This window comes from Palaemon carinicauda, chromosome 9, assembly GCF_036898095.1.
Source record: "Palaemon carinicauda isolate YSFRI2023 chromosome 9, ASM3689809v2, whole genome shotgun sequence".
NCBI classification, from domain to species: Eukaryota; Metazoa; Arthropoda; class Malacostraca; order Decapoda; family Palaemonidae; genus Palaemon; species Palaemon carinicauda.
In genome coordinates this window covers 129218879-129241378 of record NC_090733.1, presented here as the reverse complement: position 1 = coordinate 129241378, position 22500 = coordinate 129218879, and the positions used below count along the sequence as shown (strand labels likewise).

General features: G+C 36.9%; 2 protein-coding genes and 1 long non-coding RNA gene across 4 annotated transcripts in view; 1 reads left to right on the top strand and 2 right to left on the bottom strand.

The window, feature by feature from the left end:
• Positions 1 to 19344, top strand: part of LOC137647143 (major facilitator superfamily domain-containing protein 12-like) — a 169279-nt gene extending 149935 nt beyond the window's left edge. The window contains exons 5-10 of the mRNA XM_068380415.1: positions 340 to 532; positions 4166 to 4411; positions 12756 to 12893; positions 14774 to 15048; positions 17080 to 17186; positions 19054 to 19344. Coding sequence (XP_068236516.1) covers positions 340 to 532; positions 4166 to 4411; positions 12756 to 12893; positions 14774 to 15048; positions 17080 to 17186; positions 19054 to 19184 — 1090 coding nt within the window. The 3' untranslated portion in view covers positions 19185 to 19344. The remainder of the gene's footprint in view (positions 1 to 339; positions 533 to 4165; positions 4412 to 12755; positions 12894 to 14773; positions 15049 to 17079; positions 17187 to 19053) is intronic.
• The window catches only part of Amacr (Alpha-methylacyl-CoA racemase), a 302904-nt gene that overhangs the window by 267328 nt on the left and 13076 nt on the right, over positions 1 to 22500 (bottom strand). The gene's annotated exons all lie outside the window — the stretch shown is intronic.
• LOC137647144 (uncharacterized) lies at positions 19366 to 21168 on the bottom strand. The gene is made up of 2 exons (XR_011045536.1): positions 19645 to 21168; positions 19366 to 19522 (listed from the first exon to the last, which is right to left on the bottom strand). It is a non-coding gene; the product is annotated as an uncharacterized lncRNA (long non-coding RNA).

Genomic DNA, 22500 nt, shown 5'->3' with positions numbered 1-22500 from the left:
TAGGTATGGTTTTAAATTTATAAGGGAGACAACATGATTGGCTATGATGTCATCAAGGGGTGGGGCTTACTTGGCCTGGAACCTTTGAGACGACTGGGGTATAGTTTGTTACAGAAGTGTTGAAAGATAGCACCTGGTTATCAAAATAGAATACTTTATTGGTCCGTTATTCGAATGGAGAGTTTAGATGTTTAATTCATAGATCAGATGTCTGAGCTTTACTCATTTTATCATCTATCGAAAGAATGATCAGCACTATTTTGGTTAACATTCATGATAGGATTTCTACTGCATAGTTTAAGAAAGACCCTCTGACGTCACCTAAAACTCACCCCACAGGTACGCCTTCACAGTATTGGCCAATCTAGGGGTATTCGCCATTACGTTCGTCGTCCTGAACACACAGTCGTCGAAAGGTGAAGCGCTGACGATGCAAAACTGCACCATGGTGGAAGTGAATGAGGTGGATACAGAGCCAGTGACTGGTTGCTCCACTGACACCGTAGGACCGGAAGACTCCACTAAATTCAGGGTGAGTCGTGACGTTGATTAATTGATTTGTTATTGCAATCTGTACTGGCTGGTATAGTGATAACATTCGTCTAGCATTAGCATGGCAGCAGATCGATCCCAACCCGGGACCGTGAGTTTAAGCTGTTTATTGTGGAGGCCACTGCTGTGTTTGGGCACCAAAGTGGGGTGTTGGGCTTGCCTGGCTGACGTTCTGGTGAGCATCTATTCTGATGAAACTGGAATTGAAACCAGACACCTTTTAGGGTTACCAAAGGACAAACTAAATTACTTGATAATTTGATTTACAAAAGAGAGATCTTCATGATAATACATCTCATTTACTTATTACCTTTATACAGGCTCATACATTCATTTGTATCAATGATGCCAAAGAAAGCTTACTAAAGAGTTAGGCTATAGGCATATGATCCAAATTCGCCCCATACATCCATAATAAATTGAAAAGTACAAGCTTCTATTGTGGCAAACAGTAACGCACTTTTTATTTGGGAAAACTACAGTAAATTATAAGGATTCTGTAAAAGAGCTTTAGCTTGGAGATACCTCAAATGCTCAGGTACGTCTATGCCTGGTGATCTCCAGATTAGGGTTCGAGTCCCGCTCAAACTCTTTAGTTTCTTTTGTCGCTGTAATCTCACCATCCTTGTAAGCTAAGGATGTGGGGTTTGGGGGAGAATACAGGTCTACCTGCTAAGTCATCAGCACCCATTGCCTGACCCTCCCTGGTCCTAGCTTGGGTGGATAGGGTGCTTGGGCGCTGATCATATGTATATATGGTCAGTCTTTATGGCATTGTCCTGCTTGCTAGGGCAATGTCACCGTCCCTTGCCTCTGCCATACATGAGCGACCTTTAAACCTTAAACCTTAATATCTGTTATAATGATAAGGAAATTTAGCGATAAGTTTAAGGTTCATTGGAACTTACAAACACTTAATTCACTATCTTCTTCATATAATTTTAATACTGACACGCTGAACTTAGGGTAAAGTAAAAAAAAAAAAAGACATGATATGAATTCGGCATGAGCCAAAGTTATATGAAACGAACATGTGTAACCGAAAACGTTTTTGTGTTTTTTTTAATACAGTTTAGTAAAGTCAGTTAAAACAAATGCATTAAAAACACCTTCTTTATTTTTCTCTTCTTTTTATATAATAAATATCTTCTAAGAGTCTAATATATACAAACACATATTATTATTATTTTTATTATTATTATTATTATTAATAATAATTATTATTACTACTACTACCTAAGCTACAGCGCTACTTGGAAAAGTAGGATGCTTATAGCATCCTGCTTTTCAAACTAGTGTTGGAGCTTAGGTAATAATAATAATAATAATAATAATAATAATAATAATAATAATAATAATAATAAAAATATTAATAATAATAAAACTGCAAGTCTGTGTTGTGTCTGGCCGGAAGGGCAGGGCAATTTACAACAACAACAACAACAACAATAACATCTGAAGAGGGTGTGGACGGCTCTGGGAAAGATTATCCAGATTTAATATCTTCCAGGTGCGTTCTTGTTTGTATCATCTTAACCAGAATGGAGGTTGACCTCTTGCCCTGGTGGTCAGTCTTGCTGGTTTATTTGACCTCATCACCTGGCAGATTATCTGGTGGTCAGTCTTGCTGGATTATCCTTTTGTAGCTGGATTCAGGAGGGCGTTGTCCTCTAAGTCAGCTTTCCACTGTCCTTCGGAAAATTCATGGCGGTCAAATCTTGTTGAATTATCCTTATGATAATCGGATTCAGGAGGGCGTTGTTCACTATGTCAGCTTTCCACTGTCCTTCAGATAAATTCATGGCGATCAAATCTTGTTGGATTATCCTTATGATGATCGGATTCAGGAGGGCGTTGTCCACTAAATCAGTTTTCCACTGTCCTTCGGAAAATTCATGGCGGTCAAATCTTGTTGAATTATCCTTATGATGATCGGATTCAGGAAGGCGTTGTCTACTATGTCGGCTTTCCACTGTCCTCCGGATAAATTCAGAGTGCCTTTATCAATGTTTATCAGAAAACAACGAACCCGACTAATGTTTACTTTGCATGGGACAAACTGATCGTTCTCTATCTCAAAGATTATCTGAACACCACAGATCTAAATGAAGCGAGTTATGTCCGTATCATTATTATTATCATTATTATTATTATTATTATTATTATTATTATTATTATTATTATTATTATTACTTGTTAAACTACAACCCTAGCAGGAAAAGCAGGAAGCTATAAGCCCAAGGGCTCCAAGGGCCCCAACAGGAAAAAATAAACCAGCGAGGAAAGGAGAGAACTAAAATAGCATATTTTAAGAACAGTAACAACATAATAGATCTTTCATAAATGAACTATAAAAAGAGACTTATGTCAGCATGTTCAACATAAAAAACATTAGCTGGAAATTTGAACTTTTGAAGTTCCACCGATTCAACTACCTAATTACCTAATTAGGAAGATTATTCCACAAATTAGTCACAGCTGGAATAAAACTTCTATAATATTGTTCTGTATTGAGCCTCTTGATAAAGAATGATTCTGGAATCGACCATCATAAACCAAACAGATAATATGAATTTATCCGAAGGACAGTGGAAAGTAAACATAGTGGACATCACCCTTTTGGATCCGATAATCAAAAGGATAATCCAGCAAGGCTTCCCTAGGTGACGTTCTGGTGAGGATCTATTCTGATAAAACGGGAACTAAAACCAGACACCTTTAACCTGTAAGGCGATTGGCAGATAACCATCCTTGGTCAAGACGCTAATCTCCATAATCTCCATTTCGGTCGAGATGATTAAAACAGAAGAATGCACCTTGGAGGAATCTGTAGATCTTAGGAGGAATTAAATCTTAATAATCTCACATCGAATCAAACACACCCTATTTCGATCGACGTGAAATCAATTTTTTCATTTATTTATAAACTGCCTGTTAATTTTTTTTTTCACTTTTCACTGAAAAGAGGGACAATGTGTATTGGTTTAAAATTTAGTGATTAATTTAAATTATTGATTTTTATGCGTATATTTAAAGCATATACATATATATATATATATATATATATATATATATATGTATATATATATATATATATATATATATATATATATATATATACAGTATATACAAACGCAAACACACACACACACATATATATATATATATATATATATATATATATATACATATATATATATATATATATATATATATATATATATATATATATATATATACAGTATATATAAACAGTATACATATATGTATGTAAAATGTATTCGAATGTATTTCATTTAAATTGACTGACAGTAATTGCCCTCAAAGATTAAAAGCCGTTTAAATTACGATAATATATATATATATATATATATATATATATATATATATATATATATATATATAAATATATACACACCCATTGTATTTGTCAGTAAGCTGGAGGAAGGATCAGAAAAACGAAATTCTTGGACTAGCGCTTTCGTATTGTCATACCTAGTCCAAGAATTTCGTTTTTCTGATCCTTCCTCCAGCATAGTGACAAATTTATACATCGCATGCCTCAGCGATAGATCGTCACCATTGTATTTACATCTTCATTTCCCCTCCACAGAACATCTCGCTAATTGTGGTCGTCATCGGCGGCTTCTTCTCGGCCCTCTTCCACTTGGGCGTGACGGAACCCGCCTTCATCAAGCCCCGCAAGCCGGAGGACATCGCCATCGAAGAGCAGCAGAAGGCGCCGAAGGACGAGAAACCCGTCACGACCATGAGGAAGCTGGATTGGTTCAAGGAGAGGCCGTTCTACCAGATCGCCGTCTTGTATATGGCGACCAGGCTCTACGTCAATCTCTACCAGGTTGGGATTTTTAGGCCTATGTTGATTTCGTCTTTTTGTTTACTTTTCATTTAGCTTTTGAGGGAGATATTTTTCTTTTAGCTTTTAAAGGAGATATTTTTCTTTAAGATTTTGAGGGAGATATTTTTCTTTTAAGTTTTAAAGGAGATATTTTTCTTTAAGCTTTTGAGGGAGATATTTTTCTTTTAGCTTTTGAGGGAGATATTTTTCTTTTAGCTTCTAAAGGAGATATTTTTCTTTAAGCTTTTGAGGGAGATACTTTTCTTTTTGCTTTTGATGGAGATATTTTTCTTTTAGCTTTTGATGGAGATATTTTTCTTTTAGCTTTTGAGGGAGATATTTTTCTTTTAGCTTTAGAGATATTTTTCTTTTAGCTTTTGAGGGAGATACATTTCTTTTAGCTTTTGATGGCGATATTTTCTTTTAACTTTTAAGGGAGATACTTTTCTTTTAGCTTTTAAGGGAGATACTTTTCTTTTAGCTTTAGAGGGAGATATTTTTCTTTTAGCTTTTGAGGGAGATATTTTTCTTTTAGCTTTTGAGGGAGCTATTTTTCTTTTAGCTTTAGAGGGAGATATTTTTCTTTTAGCTTTTGAGGGAGATATTTTTCTTTTAGCTTTAGAGGGAGATATTTTTCTTTTAGCTTTTGAGGGAGATACATTTCTTTTATCTTTTGAGGAAGATACTTTTCTTTTAGCTTTTGATGGAGATATTTTTCTTTTAGCTTTAGAGGGAGATATTTTTCTTTTAGCTTTTGAGGGAGATACATTTCTTTTATCTTTTGAGGAAGATACTTTTCTTTTAGCTTTTAAGGGAGATACTTTTCTTTTAGCTTTAGAGGGAGATATTTTTCTTTTAGCTTTTGATGGAGATATTTTTCTTTTAGCTTTAGAGGGAGATATTTTTCTTTTAGCTTTTGAGGGAGATACATTTCTTTTATCTTTTGAGGAAGATACTTTTCTTTTAGCTTTTGATGGAGATATTTTTCTTTTAGCTTTAGAGGGAGATATTTTTCTTTTAGCTTTTGAGGGAGATACATTTCTTTTATCTTTTGAGGAAGATACTTTTCTTTTAGCTTTTAAGGGAGATACTTTTCTTTTAGCTTTAGAGGGAGATATTTTTCTTTTAGCTTTTGAGGGAGATACATTTCTTTTATCTTTTGAGGAAGATACTTTTCTTTTAGCTTTTAAGGGAGATACTTCTCTTTTAGCTTTAGAGGGAGATATTTTTCTTTTAGCTTTTGAGGGAGATACATTTCTTTTATCTTTTGAGGGAGATACTTTTCTTTTAGCTTTTGAGGGAGATATTTTTCTTTTAGATTTAGAGATATTTTTCTTCAAGCTTTTGAGGGAGATACATTTCTTTTAGCTTTGGAGGGAGACATGTTTCTTTTAGCTTTTAAGGGACATATTTTTCTTTTAGCTTTTAAGGGACATATTTTTCTTTTAGCTTTTGAGGGACATATTTTTTTTCTTTTAGCTTTTGATGGAGATACTTTTCTTTAAGCTTTTGAGGGAGATACATTTCTTTTATCTTTTGAAGATGATACTTTTCTTTTAACTTTTGAGGGAGATATTTTTCTTTAGCTTTTGAGGGAGACACTTTTCTTTAAGCTTTTGAGGGAGATATTTTTTCTTTTAGCTTTTGATGGCGATATTTTCTTTTAACTTTTAAGGGAGATACTTTTCTTTTAGCTTTTGAGGGTGATATTTTTCTTTTAACTTTTAAGGGAGATACTTTTCTTTTAGCTTTTGAGGGAGATACTTTCTTTCATCTTTTGAAGATGATACTTTTCTTTTAACTTTTGAGGGAGATATTTTTCTTTAGCTTTTGAGGGAGACACTTTTCTTTAAGCTTTTGAGGGAGATATTTTTTCTTTTAGCTTTTGATGGCGATATTTTCTTTTAACTTTTAAGGGAGATACTTTTCTTTTAGCTTTTGAGGGTGATATTTTTCTTTTAACTTTTAAGGGAGATACTTTTCTTTTAGCTTTTGAGGGAGATATTTTCTTTTAACTTTTAAGGGAGATACTTTTCTTTTAGCTTTTGAGGGAGATACTTTCTTTCATCTTTTGAAGATGATACTTTTCTTTTAACTTTTGAGGGAGATATTTTTCTTTAGCTTTTGAGGGAGACACTTTTCTTATAGCTTTTGAGGGAGCTATTTTTCTTTTAGCTTTTAATGAAGAATATTTAATGGTGATGGGCGTGTGTGAAGAGAGATAATGATAGTGAGATGATAGTGACATGGTCAAGTTGCAAGCGTAATACGGGCTGTATTGTTCAATGGTGTCATGTATGATTTTATATATATATATATATATATATGTGTGTGTGTGTGTGTGTGTGTATATGTATACATACATATGCATATATATGTATATGTATATACACACATATGAATATATATATATATATATATATATATATATATATATATGCAGTATATATATACATATATATACATATATATATATATATATATGTGTGTATATATACATACATATATGAATATATATGTATATGCATATACACACACACATATATATATATATATATATATATATATATATATTCATATATATTTATATATATAAATACATATATTTATATATATATATATATATATATATATATATATATATATATATACTCATACATACATACATACATACATACATGAACAACGTAATTTTTACACCATGGGAATATCTTTTAAATTACACTGTTTAGTTCGGTTTTTTTCTGTGTGAATGCCTGAAGACTCATGTCCAAGGACAGCCCAGCCCTTTTACATTTATCAGAGATAACGATCTATCCCCAAGGAAGATGCTATATTATTTTTTCTTCATCCTTTTTTGGAAGTTTTACCTTTTTGGGAGTGTTTTTTTAATGTTTGAAATATTTTCCTCTACTTCTTTTATACTTTTAAACAACTTAAATTTTAGGCCTAAGTGTGCGTTTGTTCGTAGTATTCAAGTTGAAAATCTGATTACCTATCACTAATACTTGTGATTTCAATCAATGTAAACATCAATCACAATGACATTTCAATATCGAATTCTGCCTTTGGGAAAGTATATCCACAAGAAATTCATTTATGACAAATGCACCTGGCTGGGCAAGGATTCGAACCTACGCCTCTGAGTAGAAACAATGCTAGCAAGGATTCTAACCTATGCCTCCGATTAGAAGCAATGTCAGCAAGGATTCGAACCTATACCTCTGAGTAGAAACAATGCCTCAAGGATTCGAACCTATGCCTCCGATTAGAAGCAATGTCAGCAAGGATTCGAACCTATGCCCATGAGTAGAAACAATGCCTCAAGGATTCGAACCTATGCCTCTGGTAGAAACAATGCCAGCAAGGATTCAAACCTATACCTCTAACTAGAAACAATGTCAGCAAGGATTCGAACCTATGCCTCCGATTAGAAGCAATGTCAGCAAGGATTCGAACCTATACCTCTGAGTAGAAACAATGCCAGCAAGGATTCGAACCTATGCCTCCGATTAGAAGCAATGTCAGCAAGGATTCGAACCTATACCTCTGAGTAGAAAACAATGCCAGCAAGGATTCGAACCTATGCCTCCGATTAGAAGCAATGTCAGCAAGGATTCGAACCTATGCCCATGAGTAGAAACAATGCCTCAAGGATTCGAACCTATGCCTCTGGTAGAAACAATGCCAGCAAGGATTCAAACCTATACCTCTAACTAGAAACAATGTCAGCAAGGATTCGAACCTATGCCTCCGATTAGAAGCAATGTCAGCAAGGATTCGAACCTATACCTCTGAGTAGAAACAATGCCAGCAAGGATTCGAACCTATGCCTCCGATTAGAAGCAATGTCAGCAAGGATTCGAACCTATACCTCTGAGTAGAAAACAATGCCAGCAAGGATTCGAACCTATGCCTCCGATTAGAAGCAATGTCAGTAAGGATTCGAACCTATTCCTCCGATTAGAAGCAATGTCAGCAAGGATTCGAACATATGCCCATGAGTAGAAACAATGCCTCAAGGATTCGAACCTATGCCTCTGGTAGAAACAATGCCAGCAAGGATTCGAACCTATGCCTCCGATTAGAAGCAATGTCAGCAAGGATTCGAACCTATGCCTCCGATTAGAAGCAATGTCAGCAAGGATTCGAACATATGCCCATGAGTAGAAACAATGCCAGCAAGGATTCGAACCTATGCCTCCGATTAGAAGCAATGTCAGCAAGGATTCGAACCTATGCCTCCGATTAGAAGCAATGTCAGCAAGGATTCGAACCTATGCCTCCGATTAGAAGCAATGTCAGCAAGGATTCGAACATATGCCCATGAGTAGAAACAATGCCTCAAGGATTCGAACCTATGCCTCTCGTAGAAACAATGCCAGCAAGGATTCGAACCTATACCTCTGAGTAGAAACAATGCTAGCAAGGATTCTAACCTATGCCTCCGATTAGAAGCAATGTCAGCAAGGATTCGAACCTATACCTCTGAGTAGAAACAATGCCAGCAAGGATTCGAACCTATGCCTCCGATTAGAAGCAATGTCAGCAAGGATTCGAACCTATACCTCTGAGTATAAACAATGCCAGCAAGGATTCTAACCTATGCCTCCGATTAGAAGCAATGTCAGCAAGGATTCGAACATATGCCCATGAGTAGAAACAATGCCTCAAGGATTCAAACCTATGCCTCTGGTAGAAACAATGCCAGCAAGGATTCGAACCTATACCTCTGAGTAGAAACAATGCTAGCAAGGATTCTAACCTATGCCTCCGATTAGAAGCAATGTCAGCAAGGATTCGAACCTATACCTCTGAGTAGAAACAATGCTAGCAAGGATTCTAACCTATGCCTCCGATTAAAAGCAATGTCAGCAAGGATTCGAACCTATACCTCTGAGTAGAAACAATGCCAGAAAGGATTCGAACCTATGCCTCCGATTAGAAGCAATGTCAGCAAGGATTCGAACATATGCCCATGAGTAGAAACAATGCCTCAAGGATTCGAACCTATGCCTCTGGTAGAAACAATGCCAGCAAGGATTCGAACCTATACCTCTGAGTAGAAACAATGCTAGCAAGGATTCTAACCTATGCCTCCGATTAGAAGCAATGTCAGCAAGGATTCGAACCTATACCTCTGAGTAGAAACAATGCCAGCAAGGATTCGAACCTATGCCTCCGATTAGAAGCAATGTCAGCAAGGATTCGAACCTATGCCCATGAGTAGAAACAATGCCTCAAGGATTCGAACCTATGCCTCTGGTAGAAACAATGCCAGCAAGGATTCAAACCTATACCTCTAACTAGAAACAATGTCAGCAAGGATTAGAACCTATGCCTCCGATTAGAAGCAATGTCAGCAAGGATTCGAACCTATACCTCTGAGTAGAAACAATGCCAGCAAGGATTCGAACCTATGCCTCCGATTAGAAGCAATGTCAGCAAGGATTCGAACCTATACCTCTGAGTATAAACAATGCCAGCAAGGATTCGAACCTATGCCTCCGATTAGAAGCAATGTCAGCAAGGATTCGACATATGCCCATGAGTAGAAACAATGCCTCAAGGATTCGAACCTATGCCTCTGGTAGAAACAATGCCAGCAAGGATTCGAACCTATACCTCTGAGTAGAAACAATGCTAGCAAGGATTCTAACCTATGCCTCCGATTAGAAGCAATGTCAGCAAGGATTCGAACCTATACCTCTGAGTAGAAACAATGCTAGCAAGGATTCTAACCTATGCCTCCGATTAGAAGCAATGTCAGCAAGGATTCGAACCTATACCTCTGAGTAGAAACAATGCTAGCAAGGATTCGAACCTATGCCTCCGATTAGAAGCAATGTCAGCAAGGATTCGAACCTATACCTCTGAGTAGAAACAATGCTAGCAAGGATTCGAACCTATGCCTCCGATTAGAAGCAATGTCAGCAAGGATTCGAACCTATACCTCTGAGTAGAAACAATGCCAGCAAGGATTCGAACCTATGCCTCCGATTAGAAGCAATGTCAGCAAGGATTCGAACCTATACCTCTGAGTAGAAACAATGCCAGCAAGGATTCGAACCTATGCCTCCGATTAGAAGCAATGTCAGCAAGGATTCGAACCTATACCTCTGAGTAGAAACAATGCTAGCAAGGATTCGAACCTATGCCTCCGATTAGAAGCAATGTCAGCAAGGATTCGAACCTATACCTCTGAGTAGAAACAATGCCAGCAAGGATTCGAACCTATGCCTCCGATTAGAAGCAATGTCAGCAAGGATTCGAACCTATGCCCATGAGTAGAAACAATGCCTCAAGGATTCGAACCTATGCCTCTGGTAGAAACAATGCCAGCAAGGATTCAAACCTATACCTCTAACTAGAAACAATGTCAGCAAGGATTCGAACCTATGCCTCCGATTAGAAGCAATGTCAGCAAGGATTCGAACCTATACCTCTGAGTATAAACAATGCCAGCAAGGATTCGAACCTATGCCTCCGATTAGAAGCAATGTCAGCAAGGATTCGAACCTATGCCTATGAGTAGAAACAATGCCTCAAGGATTCGAACCTATGCCTCTGGTAGAAACAATGCCAGCAAGGATTCGAACCTATACCTCTGAGTAGAAACAATGCTAGCAAGGATTCTAACTTATGCCTCCGATTAGAAGCAATGTCAGCAAGGATTCGAACCTATACCTCTGAGTAGAAACAATGCCAGCAAGGATTCGAACCTATGCCTCCGATTAGAAGCAATGTCAGCAAGGATTCGAACCTATGCCCATGAGTAGAAACAATGCCTCAAGGATTCAAACCTATGCCTCTGGTAGAAACAATGCCAGCAAGGATTCAAACCTATACCTCTAACTAGAAACAATGTCAGCAAGGATTCGAACCTATGCCTCCGATTAGAAGCAATGTCAGCAAGGATTCGAACCTATACCTCTAAGTAGAAACAATGCCAGCAAGGATTCGAACCTATGCCTCCGATTAGAAGCAATGTCAGCAAGGATTCGAACCTATACCTCTGAGTAGAAACAATGCCAGAAAGGATTCGAACCTATGCCTCCGATTAGAAGCAATGTCAGCAAGGATTCGAACATATGCCCATGAGTAGAAACAATGCCTCAAGGATTTGAACCTATGCCTCTGGTAGAAACAATGCCAGCAAGGATTCGAACCTATACCTCTAACTAGAAACAATGTCAGCAAGGATTCTAACCTATGCCTCTGAGTAGAAACAATGTCAGCAAGGATTTGAACCTATGCTTCTGAGTAGAAACAATGTCAGCAAGGTTTCGAACCTATGCCTCTGGGTAGAAACAATGCCAGCAAGGATTCGAACCTATGCCTCTGACTAGAAACAATGCCGGCAAGGATTCGAACCTATGCCTCTGACTAGAAACAATGCCAGCAAGGATTCGAACCTATGCCTCCGATTAGAAACAATGCCAGCAAGGATTCGAACCTATGCCTCCGAGTAGAAACAATGCCAGCAAGGATTCGAACCTACGCCTCCGAGTAGAAACAATGCCAGCAAGGATTCGAACCTATGCCTCTGACTAGAAACAATGCCAGCAAGGATTCGAACCTATGCCTCCGAGTAGAAACAATGCCAGCAAGGATTCGAACCTATGCCTCTGACTAGAAACAATGCCAGCAAGGATTCGAACCTATGCCTCTGACTAGAAACAATGCCAGCAAGGATTCGAACCTATGCCTCTGACTAGAAACAATGCCAGCAAGGATTCAAACCTATGCCTCTGACTAGAAACAATACCAGCAAGGATTCGAACCTATGCCTCTGAGTAGAAACAATACCAGCAAGGATTCGAACCTATGCCTCCGAGTATAAACAATGCCAGCAAGGATTCGAACCTATGCCTCTGACTAGAAACAATACCAGCAAGGATTCGAACCTATGCCTCTGAGTAGAAACAATGCCAGCAAGGATTCGAACCTATACCTCTAACTAGAAACAATGTCAGCAAGGATTCGAACCTATGCCTCCGAGAAGAAACAATGCCAGCAAGGATTCGAACCTATGCCTCTGAGTAGAAACAATGCCAGCAAGGATTCGAACCTATGCCTCTGACTAGAAACAATACCAGGAAGGATTCGAACCTATGCCTCCGAGTAGAAACAATGCCAGCAAGGATTCTAACCTATGCCTCCGATTAGAAGCAATGTCAGCAAGGATTCGAACCTATGCCTCTGACTAGAAACAATACCAGCAAGGATTCGAACCTATGCCTCTGAGTAGAAATAATGCCAGCAAGGACTCTTTTTATTCTTTAATACTTTCTCTCTTCCCCCAGTGATACTGACGCATATTTCTCCTTGTCTTCTTGTTCAGGTCTACATTCCCCTCTACGTGCAAGAAACGTTGTTCCTAAGTGAAACGTTTATAGCAACCGTGCCCTTCGTCATGTACCTGGCCGGGTTCGTTGGATCTCTGGTCATGAAGCAGGTCAATAAGAAGATTGGAAGAAAGGTAAGAGGTGTATACATACGGGTATATTCTATGAAAAGTATTTGTTTAGTTTTAAATACTCTAGTCTTGGGCAGTGTCATAGCCTCTATAACATGGTCTTCCACTGTCTTGGGTTAAAGTGCTCTTGCTTCTGAGTACACTCAAGCAATAAGAAGATTGGCAGAAAGGTAAGGACATCCAGGTATATTCTATAAGAAGCATTTGTTTAGTTTTAAATGCTCTAGTCTTGGGCAGTGTCAAAGCCTTTGTAACATGTTCTTCCACTGTCTTGGGTTAAAGTGCTCTTGCTTGTGAGTACACTCAAGCAATAAGAAGATTGGCAGAAAGGTAAGAGGTGTATACACCCGGGTATATTCTATAAGAAGTATTTGTTTAGTTTTAAATGCTCTAGTCTTGGGCAGTGCCATAGCCTCTGTACCATGGTATTCCACTGTCTTGGGGCAGAGTTCTCTTGCTTGCGGGTACACTCAGGGATACTATTCTCTCTTCATTGTGTATATATGACAGGTCTATTGTAACGTTGTTACCAATCTTAAGATATTTTATTTTGTTATTCATTACTTCTTATAGCCTATAGAGTTTATTGCCTTATTTCCTTTCCTCACTGGGCTATTTTCCCTGTTGGGGCCTTAGGGCTTATGGGATCCTGCTTTTCCAACTAGGGTTGTAGCTTAGCAAGTAATAATAATAATAATAATGATAATAATAATAATAACTGAAGATTGGGAGAGAGCCAAGGGGTGTATACATCCGGGTATATTCTATAAGAAGTATTTATTTAGGTTTAAATGCTTGATTATTAGGTCGTATAGCTGAAGTCCCATATACTCTCGTAGCTTTTAAAACAGTTTATTAGATAATAGAAGAATATTTAATGATATTCAGAATTGACTATATTCTTAGAAAGTGGGATATAAGTTTAAGTAGTTAGAATAGCTAATTATTTTTTACAAAATCCTTTTTAATTTTCTGAAAAAATATTTCCCTTTTTTTATTTTTTTTTTTTTTTTATCCTTGATTAGTATGAAATCTTCTTTAATAATAATCAGCCTGACATTATAAACATAAAATATAATGGTAATGTTGAGATATGAAAATACTAAAGGAATTTATCTTTATACTTTTACGAAATGTAAAATTCCCTAATATAATCACCAATGAAAAATATTTCATCTTTATTCACTGTTAAAAAAAGTAACATTAATCGGAAATTCTCCTTAAAAATATACTGTTCTCAGCCGTATTTCAGTAAAATACAGGCGACCGTAATTCTTACCCTACTTTGATATTATCTTTTACGGGTTGGTGATCGTAATATCACTCCTTTACGTCAATATATTCGTTTTTAAAAAGGCAAATGCCTGGCAACATTTATTCCAATATTTTTACAGTTTTTACGGCAATTTTTGAGTGTTCTTCACATTCACCTATAAAAGAAACTTCAGAAATTCCTCGATATATCTGTTTTTAAAACGGTAAATGCCTGGCAACATTTATTCCAAAACTTTTACTGATTTTACAGAAAACTTTCAACAGTGTTCCTCACATTCACCTAAAAAACAAACTTTAAAAATTTCCTCTTTTTAACCCTTTGTCAGAGGACATTCGGCAAAAAAAAAAAAAAAAAAAAAAAAAAATTCTTTATAACCCTTTCTCAGAGGCCATTCGGCCAAAAGAAAAATTAAAAATTTCTTTTTGTTAACCCTTTCTCAGATGACTTCCGGCAAAAAAAAAAAAAATCTTTTTAACCCCTTTCTCAGATAACATCCGGCAAAAATAAAAAAATCTTCTTTTTAACCCCTTTCTCAGGTAACATCCGGCAAAAAAAAAAAAAAGAAAAAAAAAATTTAAAAATGTCTTCTTTTTTAACCCTTTCTCAGAGGACATTCGGCCTCGGGTGTCTGGTGGGCTTATGCGGCTGTCTGTGGATATGGTTTGGCAAGGGAAGCTATTTCACATTGTGGGGCATCTTCATAGTTGCGGCCCTCCTGGGCATTGGAGGCTCCACCCTCCTCATTACGTCACTCTCCATCACAGCTGATCTGATCGGCAACAACGTCGAAGGTGGAGCTTTTGTCTACGGGTTCATGAGCCTTGTTGACAAGTTCTCCAACGGAATCATCATCATGATCATCCAGAACTTCAATCCAAATGAGTGAGTAGAACATTTTTTTTTTTTTTAATTAAGATTTTGTTTTAGTTTGTCTTCTTAGCTGTAAAGTAGTTTTATAGACATTGGCTGTAAACTACACAATTCCTTCCAATAAGACCAACTTCAATCCAGATGAGTGAGTAGAACATATTATTTTTTTTTTTTTTTTTTTTTTTTTTTTTTTTGTTGAATTAAGATGATTTTGTTTTAGTTTGTCTTCTTAGCTGTAAAGTAGTGTTATAGACATTGGCTGTAAACTACGTCATTCCTTCCATAAAAACCAACTTCAATCCAGATGAGTGAGTGGAACAGATTATTATTATTTTTTTTTTTTTTTAAATTAAGATGATTTTGTTTTAGTTTGTCTTCTTAGCTGTAAAGTAGTGTTATAGACATTGGCTGTAAACTACGTCATTCCTTCCATAAAAACCAACTTCAATCCAGATGAGTGAGTGGAACAGATTATTACTATTTTTTTTTTTTTTTTAAATTAAGATGATTTTGTTTTAGTTTGTCTTCTTAGCTGTAAATTATTTTTATAGACCTTGGCTGTAAAAATACATAATTCCTTCCATAAAGACCAAGTCAGGTTATTATGTAATCTGAGGTGTCCTTGTGCCACATGGGGTCTGCTGGAAAAAAAAAAAAAGTAGATGACTAGCATTACGCCTTTTGGCTAAATTTGATTAATATGTGCAGCCTGTGTACTGTAGCACGGGCTCTTTACTTTCAGAATCATCCTGTAAGACTGCATGATTTGATGACTGTTCTAAATCTTTTTTTTTTTTCATCAAAAAAAAGAGAAAAAAAAAGACGCACATTACTCCTTTTGGCCAAATTTGATTAATATGTGAAGCCTGTGTACTGTAGCACGGGCTCTTTGCTTTCAAAAACTGCCTATAAGATTGCATGATTCAACAAAAGTTCTGAGTTTTTTTTTTTTTTATCAACTTTCGTCCATTTGCAACTGGTTAAAAGAAACCTATCATCGTAATTTAGGTTATTTTGGTATTATTTGACTGTCTGGAATGCATTACTACAGTAGCATACAGCTAATATGAATGCAAAACATCCGTAAATTCTCTAAACATTTTTTACGAATCTTTCAATCCTTTGTGGAATGATCTTCCTAATCGGGTGGTTGAATCAGTAGAACTTCAAAAGTTCAAAGTTGGAGCAAATGCTTTTTTGTTGACCAGGCAGACATAGTCTTTTTATAGTTTATTTATGACATATTTGTTTTTGATGTTGTTGATAGTTTATTATATGACATGTCTGTTTTGACGTTGTTTCTTATTTTAGAATGATTTATTGTTAATTTGTTCTCTTCATTTATTTATTTCCTTATTTCCTTTCCTCACTGGGCTATTTTTCCCTGTTGGAGCCCCTGGGCTTATAGCATTTTGCTTTTCCAACTAGGGTTGTAGCTTGGATAGTAATAATAATAATAATAATAATACTGTGGGACATTAAAACCATGAATCTTGGTCAGAATACACCGTTAAAAAACCCATAATTTTAATGGGGAATCCTGCGTAAAAATATACTGTTTTCAGCCGTATTTCAGTAAAGTACAGGCGACCGTAATTCTATCTTACTTTCTTATTATCTTTTACGAGTTGGTGACCGTAATATCACTCCTATACGTCAATATATCCGTTTTTTAAACGGTAAATGCCTGGCAACATTTATTCCGGGATTTTTACCTTTTTAAAAACCGATATATTGACGTATATGAGTGATATTACAGTCACCATCCCGTAAAAGACAATAACAAAGTAAGATAAAATTACGGTCGCCTGTACTTTACTGAAATACGGCTGAGAACAGTATAATTTCACGGAGAATTTCCTATTAACATTACGGGTTTTAATAGTGAATAAAGAGAAATAATGTTTGTCAGTGATTATAATCGGACATTTTACCCTTTATAAAATTATAAAAATAAATTTCTTTAGTATTTTGTGATCTCAACATTACTATTATATATTGATTACATCACTGTTTAAGAAATTCTTTTATTTCTCTCCGCAGGCCATGGTATTACAGAAGCGTCATCACTTTCGCTTGCGGAGCCTCTTGTCTCCTCGGGATGGGTATCACTATCACACTGATTAACGTCAAAGTTGGAAGACGGAAAGGTAAGAGTTTTGAGGACAGATACTTAGATACCGATTGAAATGAAATGAATATAAAATCTAACCTTTAAGTCAAGCACTTGGGCCTCAATGAGAATACTCTCCCACCTTGTGTCTTTGAAACGGGGTATGGTAACAGTGTTTGCCCGTCGGGGACTGCCCGGTAGTGTGGACAGGGCCTTAGAAATGAAACTATAAAGGTGAGATTTTTGAGGACAGATACTTAAATACCGATTGTATTGAAATGAATATAAAATTTACCCTTTAAGTCAAGCACTTGGGCATCAATGAGAATACTCTCCCACCTTGTGTCTTTGAAACGGGGTATGGTAACAGTGTTTGCCCGTCGGGGACTGCCCGGTAGTGTGGACAGGGCCTTAGAAATGAAACTATAAAGGTGAGATTTTTGAGGACAGATACTTAAATACCGATTGTATTGAAATGAATATAAAATTTACCCTTTAAGTCAAGCACTTGGGCATCAATGAGAATACTCTCCCACCTTGTGTCTTTGAAACGGGGTATGGTAACAGTGTTTGCCCGTCGGGGACTGCCCGGTAGTGTGGACAGGGCCTCAGAAATGAAACTATAAGAGAGATTACTCGCGAGTTGCTATGTTACGGGCCAACCAAGGGAAAGGCCCGTGCCAACAACAAGTGTTGGCTTTAATACCCCAAGAAGAAGAAAAGAAGTGCTATGTGTGGATGAGATATGATGAGGGGTAGATGAAGGTGGTTGGGGCATGCTCTTCGCACTCCCCAAGAGAGCTCAGTTTACCAAACGTTCAGCTGGGATCCACAAGGCACTATAATTCAAATTAATCAACCAAACTCATACTCTCACATTTAGCACCATTTTAACTTCTAAAATCAATCACACAGCTTTCACTGGCTAACCTGCATTGTTAAAAACTTGCCGTAAGAAAACCGGTAAAAATTCTGGATTATATGTTGCCAGTCATTTAAAGTTTTAAAAACGGATACATTGACGTAAAGGGGTAATATTACGATCACCATTCTGTAATATATAAGAACAAAATAGGGTAAAATTACGGTCGCCTGTATTTTACTGAAATACAGTTGAGAACAGTATCTGTATACGGAGAATTTCCGATTAAAATTACTGGTTTTTTTTTAACAATGTATTGGATCAAAATGCTTCCAAGGTTCTTAATTGTTTTCTACTGACTACCTATAAAAAAAAAAAAAAAAAAAAAAAAAAGAAGAAGAAAAAGACCTGGATTATGAGTGACGGAACCCTTTCGCATTTAAGACTTTAAGCCATCTTCTGTTTCAGGACTTGTCTAAACCGAAATTTCCAGGAAAAATGACCAAAATTGTCAGACTTCGATGCGAAATATTGTATCAACCGCCATTTTCGTTTGTTTTGACTTATTTAATAGCTGAGGTTATAAAAACTAATAGATTTTACCAATAAAATAGGTTAAATATTGAGAAAGGAATTGACTAGCACATGTCATGTTTAGTTTTGTTGAATATACATTCATTTGAGGCACTTTTTAAACTATTAAGATATTTCATTGTTAGTAATAAAACTCCTTTTCATTATCATTCGTATCCCTTCTTGTACACTGTTAAAAATTTGCATAAAAAAGCGGTAAATGCCTGGCAACATTTATTCCAGGATTTTTACCGTCTTAAAAACGGTTATATTGGCGCACAAGAGTGATATTACGGTCACCAACTCGTAAAATATGATAAAAAAGTAGGGTAAAATTACAGTCACCTGTATTTTAATGAAATACGATTGAGAACAGTATATTTTTACGGAATATTTCCAGTTAAAATTACGGTTTTTTCCTAACAGTGTACAGTATGTATAATCATTATATTTACTTCTTTACCTACAGGAGACTCACCCGTCATAGACATCCTCGGGGACTCCGACCAATCCGAATCTAGTCTCCAGGGGATCGACAATCCAGGAATAGGAACTATCTCCAACGGAAAGCTCCCAGATGAGATCCGTTCGTCTTCCTAAGGAGGGCCAAAGGATAAACAAAAAAAAAAAAGTGGGGAATCTTCAACATGGTAATGACTTAGGTTCTACTTTGAGATATATTATGGTGCACCTAGAACAGATGGAAAATCCTTGAATCTAAAATGACTCAGGTGATACTCGAATCAGAACTTTAGGGCAAATTCTAGAGAGCAGAAACTAAAAGAATTGCCATAAAAAGGGGTATAAATCACCTGGAACAGATGTTAAGTAAAGTCCTTCAAACTAGAATGGCTCAGGTGATACTCGAATCAGAACTTTAGGGCAAATTCTAGCGAGCATACACTGAAAGAATTGCCATAAAAAGGGGTATAAATCACCTAGAACAGATGGTAAGTCCTTGAATCTAGAATGGCTCAGGTGATACTCAATTCAGAACTTTAGGGCAAATTCTAGCGATCATACACTAAAAAAATTTGCCGTAAAAAACGGTATAAATCACCTAGAACAGATGTTAAGTAAAGTCCTTCAATCTAGAATGGCTCAGGTGATACTCGAATCAGAACTTTAGGGCAAATTCTAGTAAGCCTACATTGTTAAAAAATTGCCGTATAAACGGTAGAAATCCTGGAATAAATGTTGCCAGGCATTTACCGTTTTAAAAACGGATACACTGACGTAAAGGAGTGATATTACGGTCGCCAACATGTAAAAGATAATAACAAAGTAGGGTAAAAATTACGGTCGCCTGTATTTTACCGAAATACGGCTGAGAACAGTATATTTTTACGGAAAATGTACCCGTAAAAGATAATAACAAAGTAGGGTAAAAATTACGGTCGCCTTTATTTACTGAAATACGGCAGAAAACAGTATATTTCTACGCAGAATTTCCGATTAAAATTACGGTTTTTTTTAACAGAGTAGAATAAAACGTTCAAATGATATACGATCTCTCATGTGCCTTACAGAATACCTCGCCTAGCATCCCTGCAGATTAACGTGGGCTGTAATTTTTGATGCTCATACCCTATGACGGACGTAATAGTAGCATTTTTTGGTGTGAAGAGATCTATGTTTCGTCAATGTTTTGCTTCATAGACAATACCATCCATGGAAGTTTTTTTTAGCATATCTTTAATTAAGTAAAAATCGTCCATATGTTGATTTTCAGGTGATTATACACCAGTCTTGCAAAGTTTTAACTTTATTTGAGTTTAATTAATGAAATCAAGGTTTACTTTCAACGAAAAACCTGCCGATTTATTCAGATTCAACCCTTACTACGAGTTTAGCGTACCCGATATTTGAATCCAGCTTCTGTCTTAGATTCCTTTGAAGTTCCTTAAGGAAAATATTGTGAATTTCAGCATCAAAGCGAGTCTTTGATTATGAAAACAATCTTGATTATTTTCATTATCAAAAATATCCAAGACGAGAATTGATCTGCCGCTATAGAGCATTCTCAGAAGCTACAGGATGTCTTTGGTATCCTACTTTGAGTATCCATATGTGTTCCATAGACGTATCTTCATGATGATTTATAGACATCGATAATGAAAGATAATTAAACTGTACGGTAATCAGTTAAATCAGCTGCGTACGAAACCCCTTAAGAAATATCGAGGTTCAGTGAATGCATCTCCCATACCAATATAAATCAATATAAGCTATATCGTTCTAACCAACTTCTCCTATAGATGGAATCACACTATAGTCCATTTCTTTTAGCGAGTCATATCTGCACCGACTCGCAGCGGTGCCCTTTTAGCTCGGAAAAGTTTCCTGATCGTTGATTGGTTGGACAAGATCATTCTAACCAATCAGCGACCAGGAAACTTTTCCGAGCTAAAAGGGCACCGTTACGAGTCCGTGCAAATATGACTCGCAAAAAGAAATGGACTCGCAGCGGTGCCCTTTTAGCTCGGAAAAGTTTCCTGATCGTTGATTGGTTGGACAAGATAATTCTAACCAATCAGCGACCAGGAAACTTTTCCGAGCTAAAAGGGCACCGTTACGAGTCCGTGCAAATACTCGCAGCGGTGCCCTTTTAGCTCGGAAAAGTTTCCTGATCGATGATTGGTTGGACAAGATAATTCTAACCAATCAGCGACCAGGAAACTTTTCCGAGCTAAAAGGGCACCGTTACGAGTCCGTGCAAATATGACTCGCTAAAAGAAATGGACTATAGTAATTTCTCGCCCGAGATTTTCGCCAACCTTCAGCCGATGATAGCGAGCGAAAATGTTGTAGCGTCACACTACGATATCGCAGTTCGAGGAGCGAATAAGAAAGAGTAAACAAAATCGATCAGCTGATATCATCATGGCACCCAGGAGTTTTCTAACTGTTGCAGTAATATGTATTATCGGTATATTACGTGAATTGAAGAATTCTAAAACTGCCACAGGATTAACAAAGCAGATTTTTATTATCTTTTGAAGTCTCCCCCCCCCCCTCTAAATAGGCATTATATACACACATGTATTTTATTATGGAGTAAACAAATATATTTTAGCAGTATATCATAGTTAAGACTTGTCTGTATTATTATTCACCTGGCACACTTCATCTTCAATGACGTATATTGTTGTTGTCGTCTTTACATTGTTTCATGTTAAGTTTTTTTTTTTTACATGTCATCAGTCGTTTCATATTTAATAAAAGTAATTGTATATAATTGATTGTGTTATTGGAATTCCTTCTATAAATATACCTAGCTTCTAATTTGTCATAATTAGCCCATAACTGTTATATTTCCTTACTCTTGGTTTAAAGGCCTCTCATGAATGGCAGAGGCGAGGCACAGTGACATTGTCCTAGCAAGCAGGACAATGTGCTAAAGACTGACCATATATACATATGATCAGAGCCTAGGCCTCCTCTCCACCCAAGCTAGGATCAGGGAGGGCCAGGCAATGGTTGCTGATGACTCAGCAGGGAGACCTCTAAGCTCTCCAGAACCCCACAACCTTAGCTCACATGGATGGTGAGGTTGCAGACACTAAAGGAACTAACGAGTTTAAGCGGGAATCGAACCACAGTCTGGCAAGTAAATGTAAATGGATGATTGTGTTATTGCAATTCCTTCTATAAATATACCTAGCTTCTAATTTATCACAATTAGCCCATAACTGTTAGATTTCCTTACTCTTGGTTTAAAGGCCTCTCATGAATGGCAGAGGCGAGGCACAGTGACATTGCCCAAGCATGGAGGACAATGTGCTAGAGACTGACCATATATACATAGGATCAGAGTCTAGGCCTCCTCTCCACCCAAGCTAGGATCAGGGAGGGCCAGGCAATGGTTGCTGATGACTCAGCAGGTAGACCTCTAAGCTCTCCAAAACCCCACAAC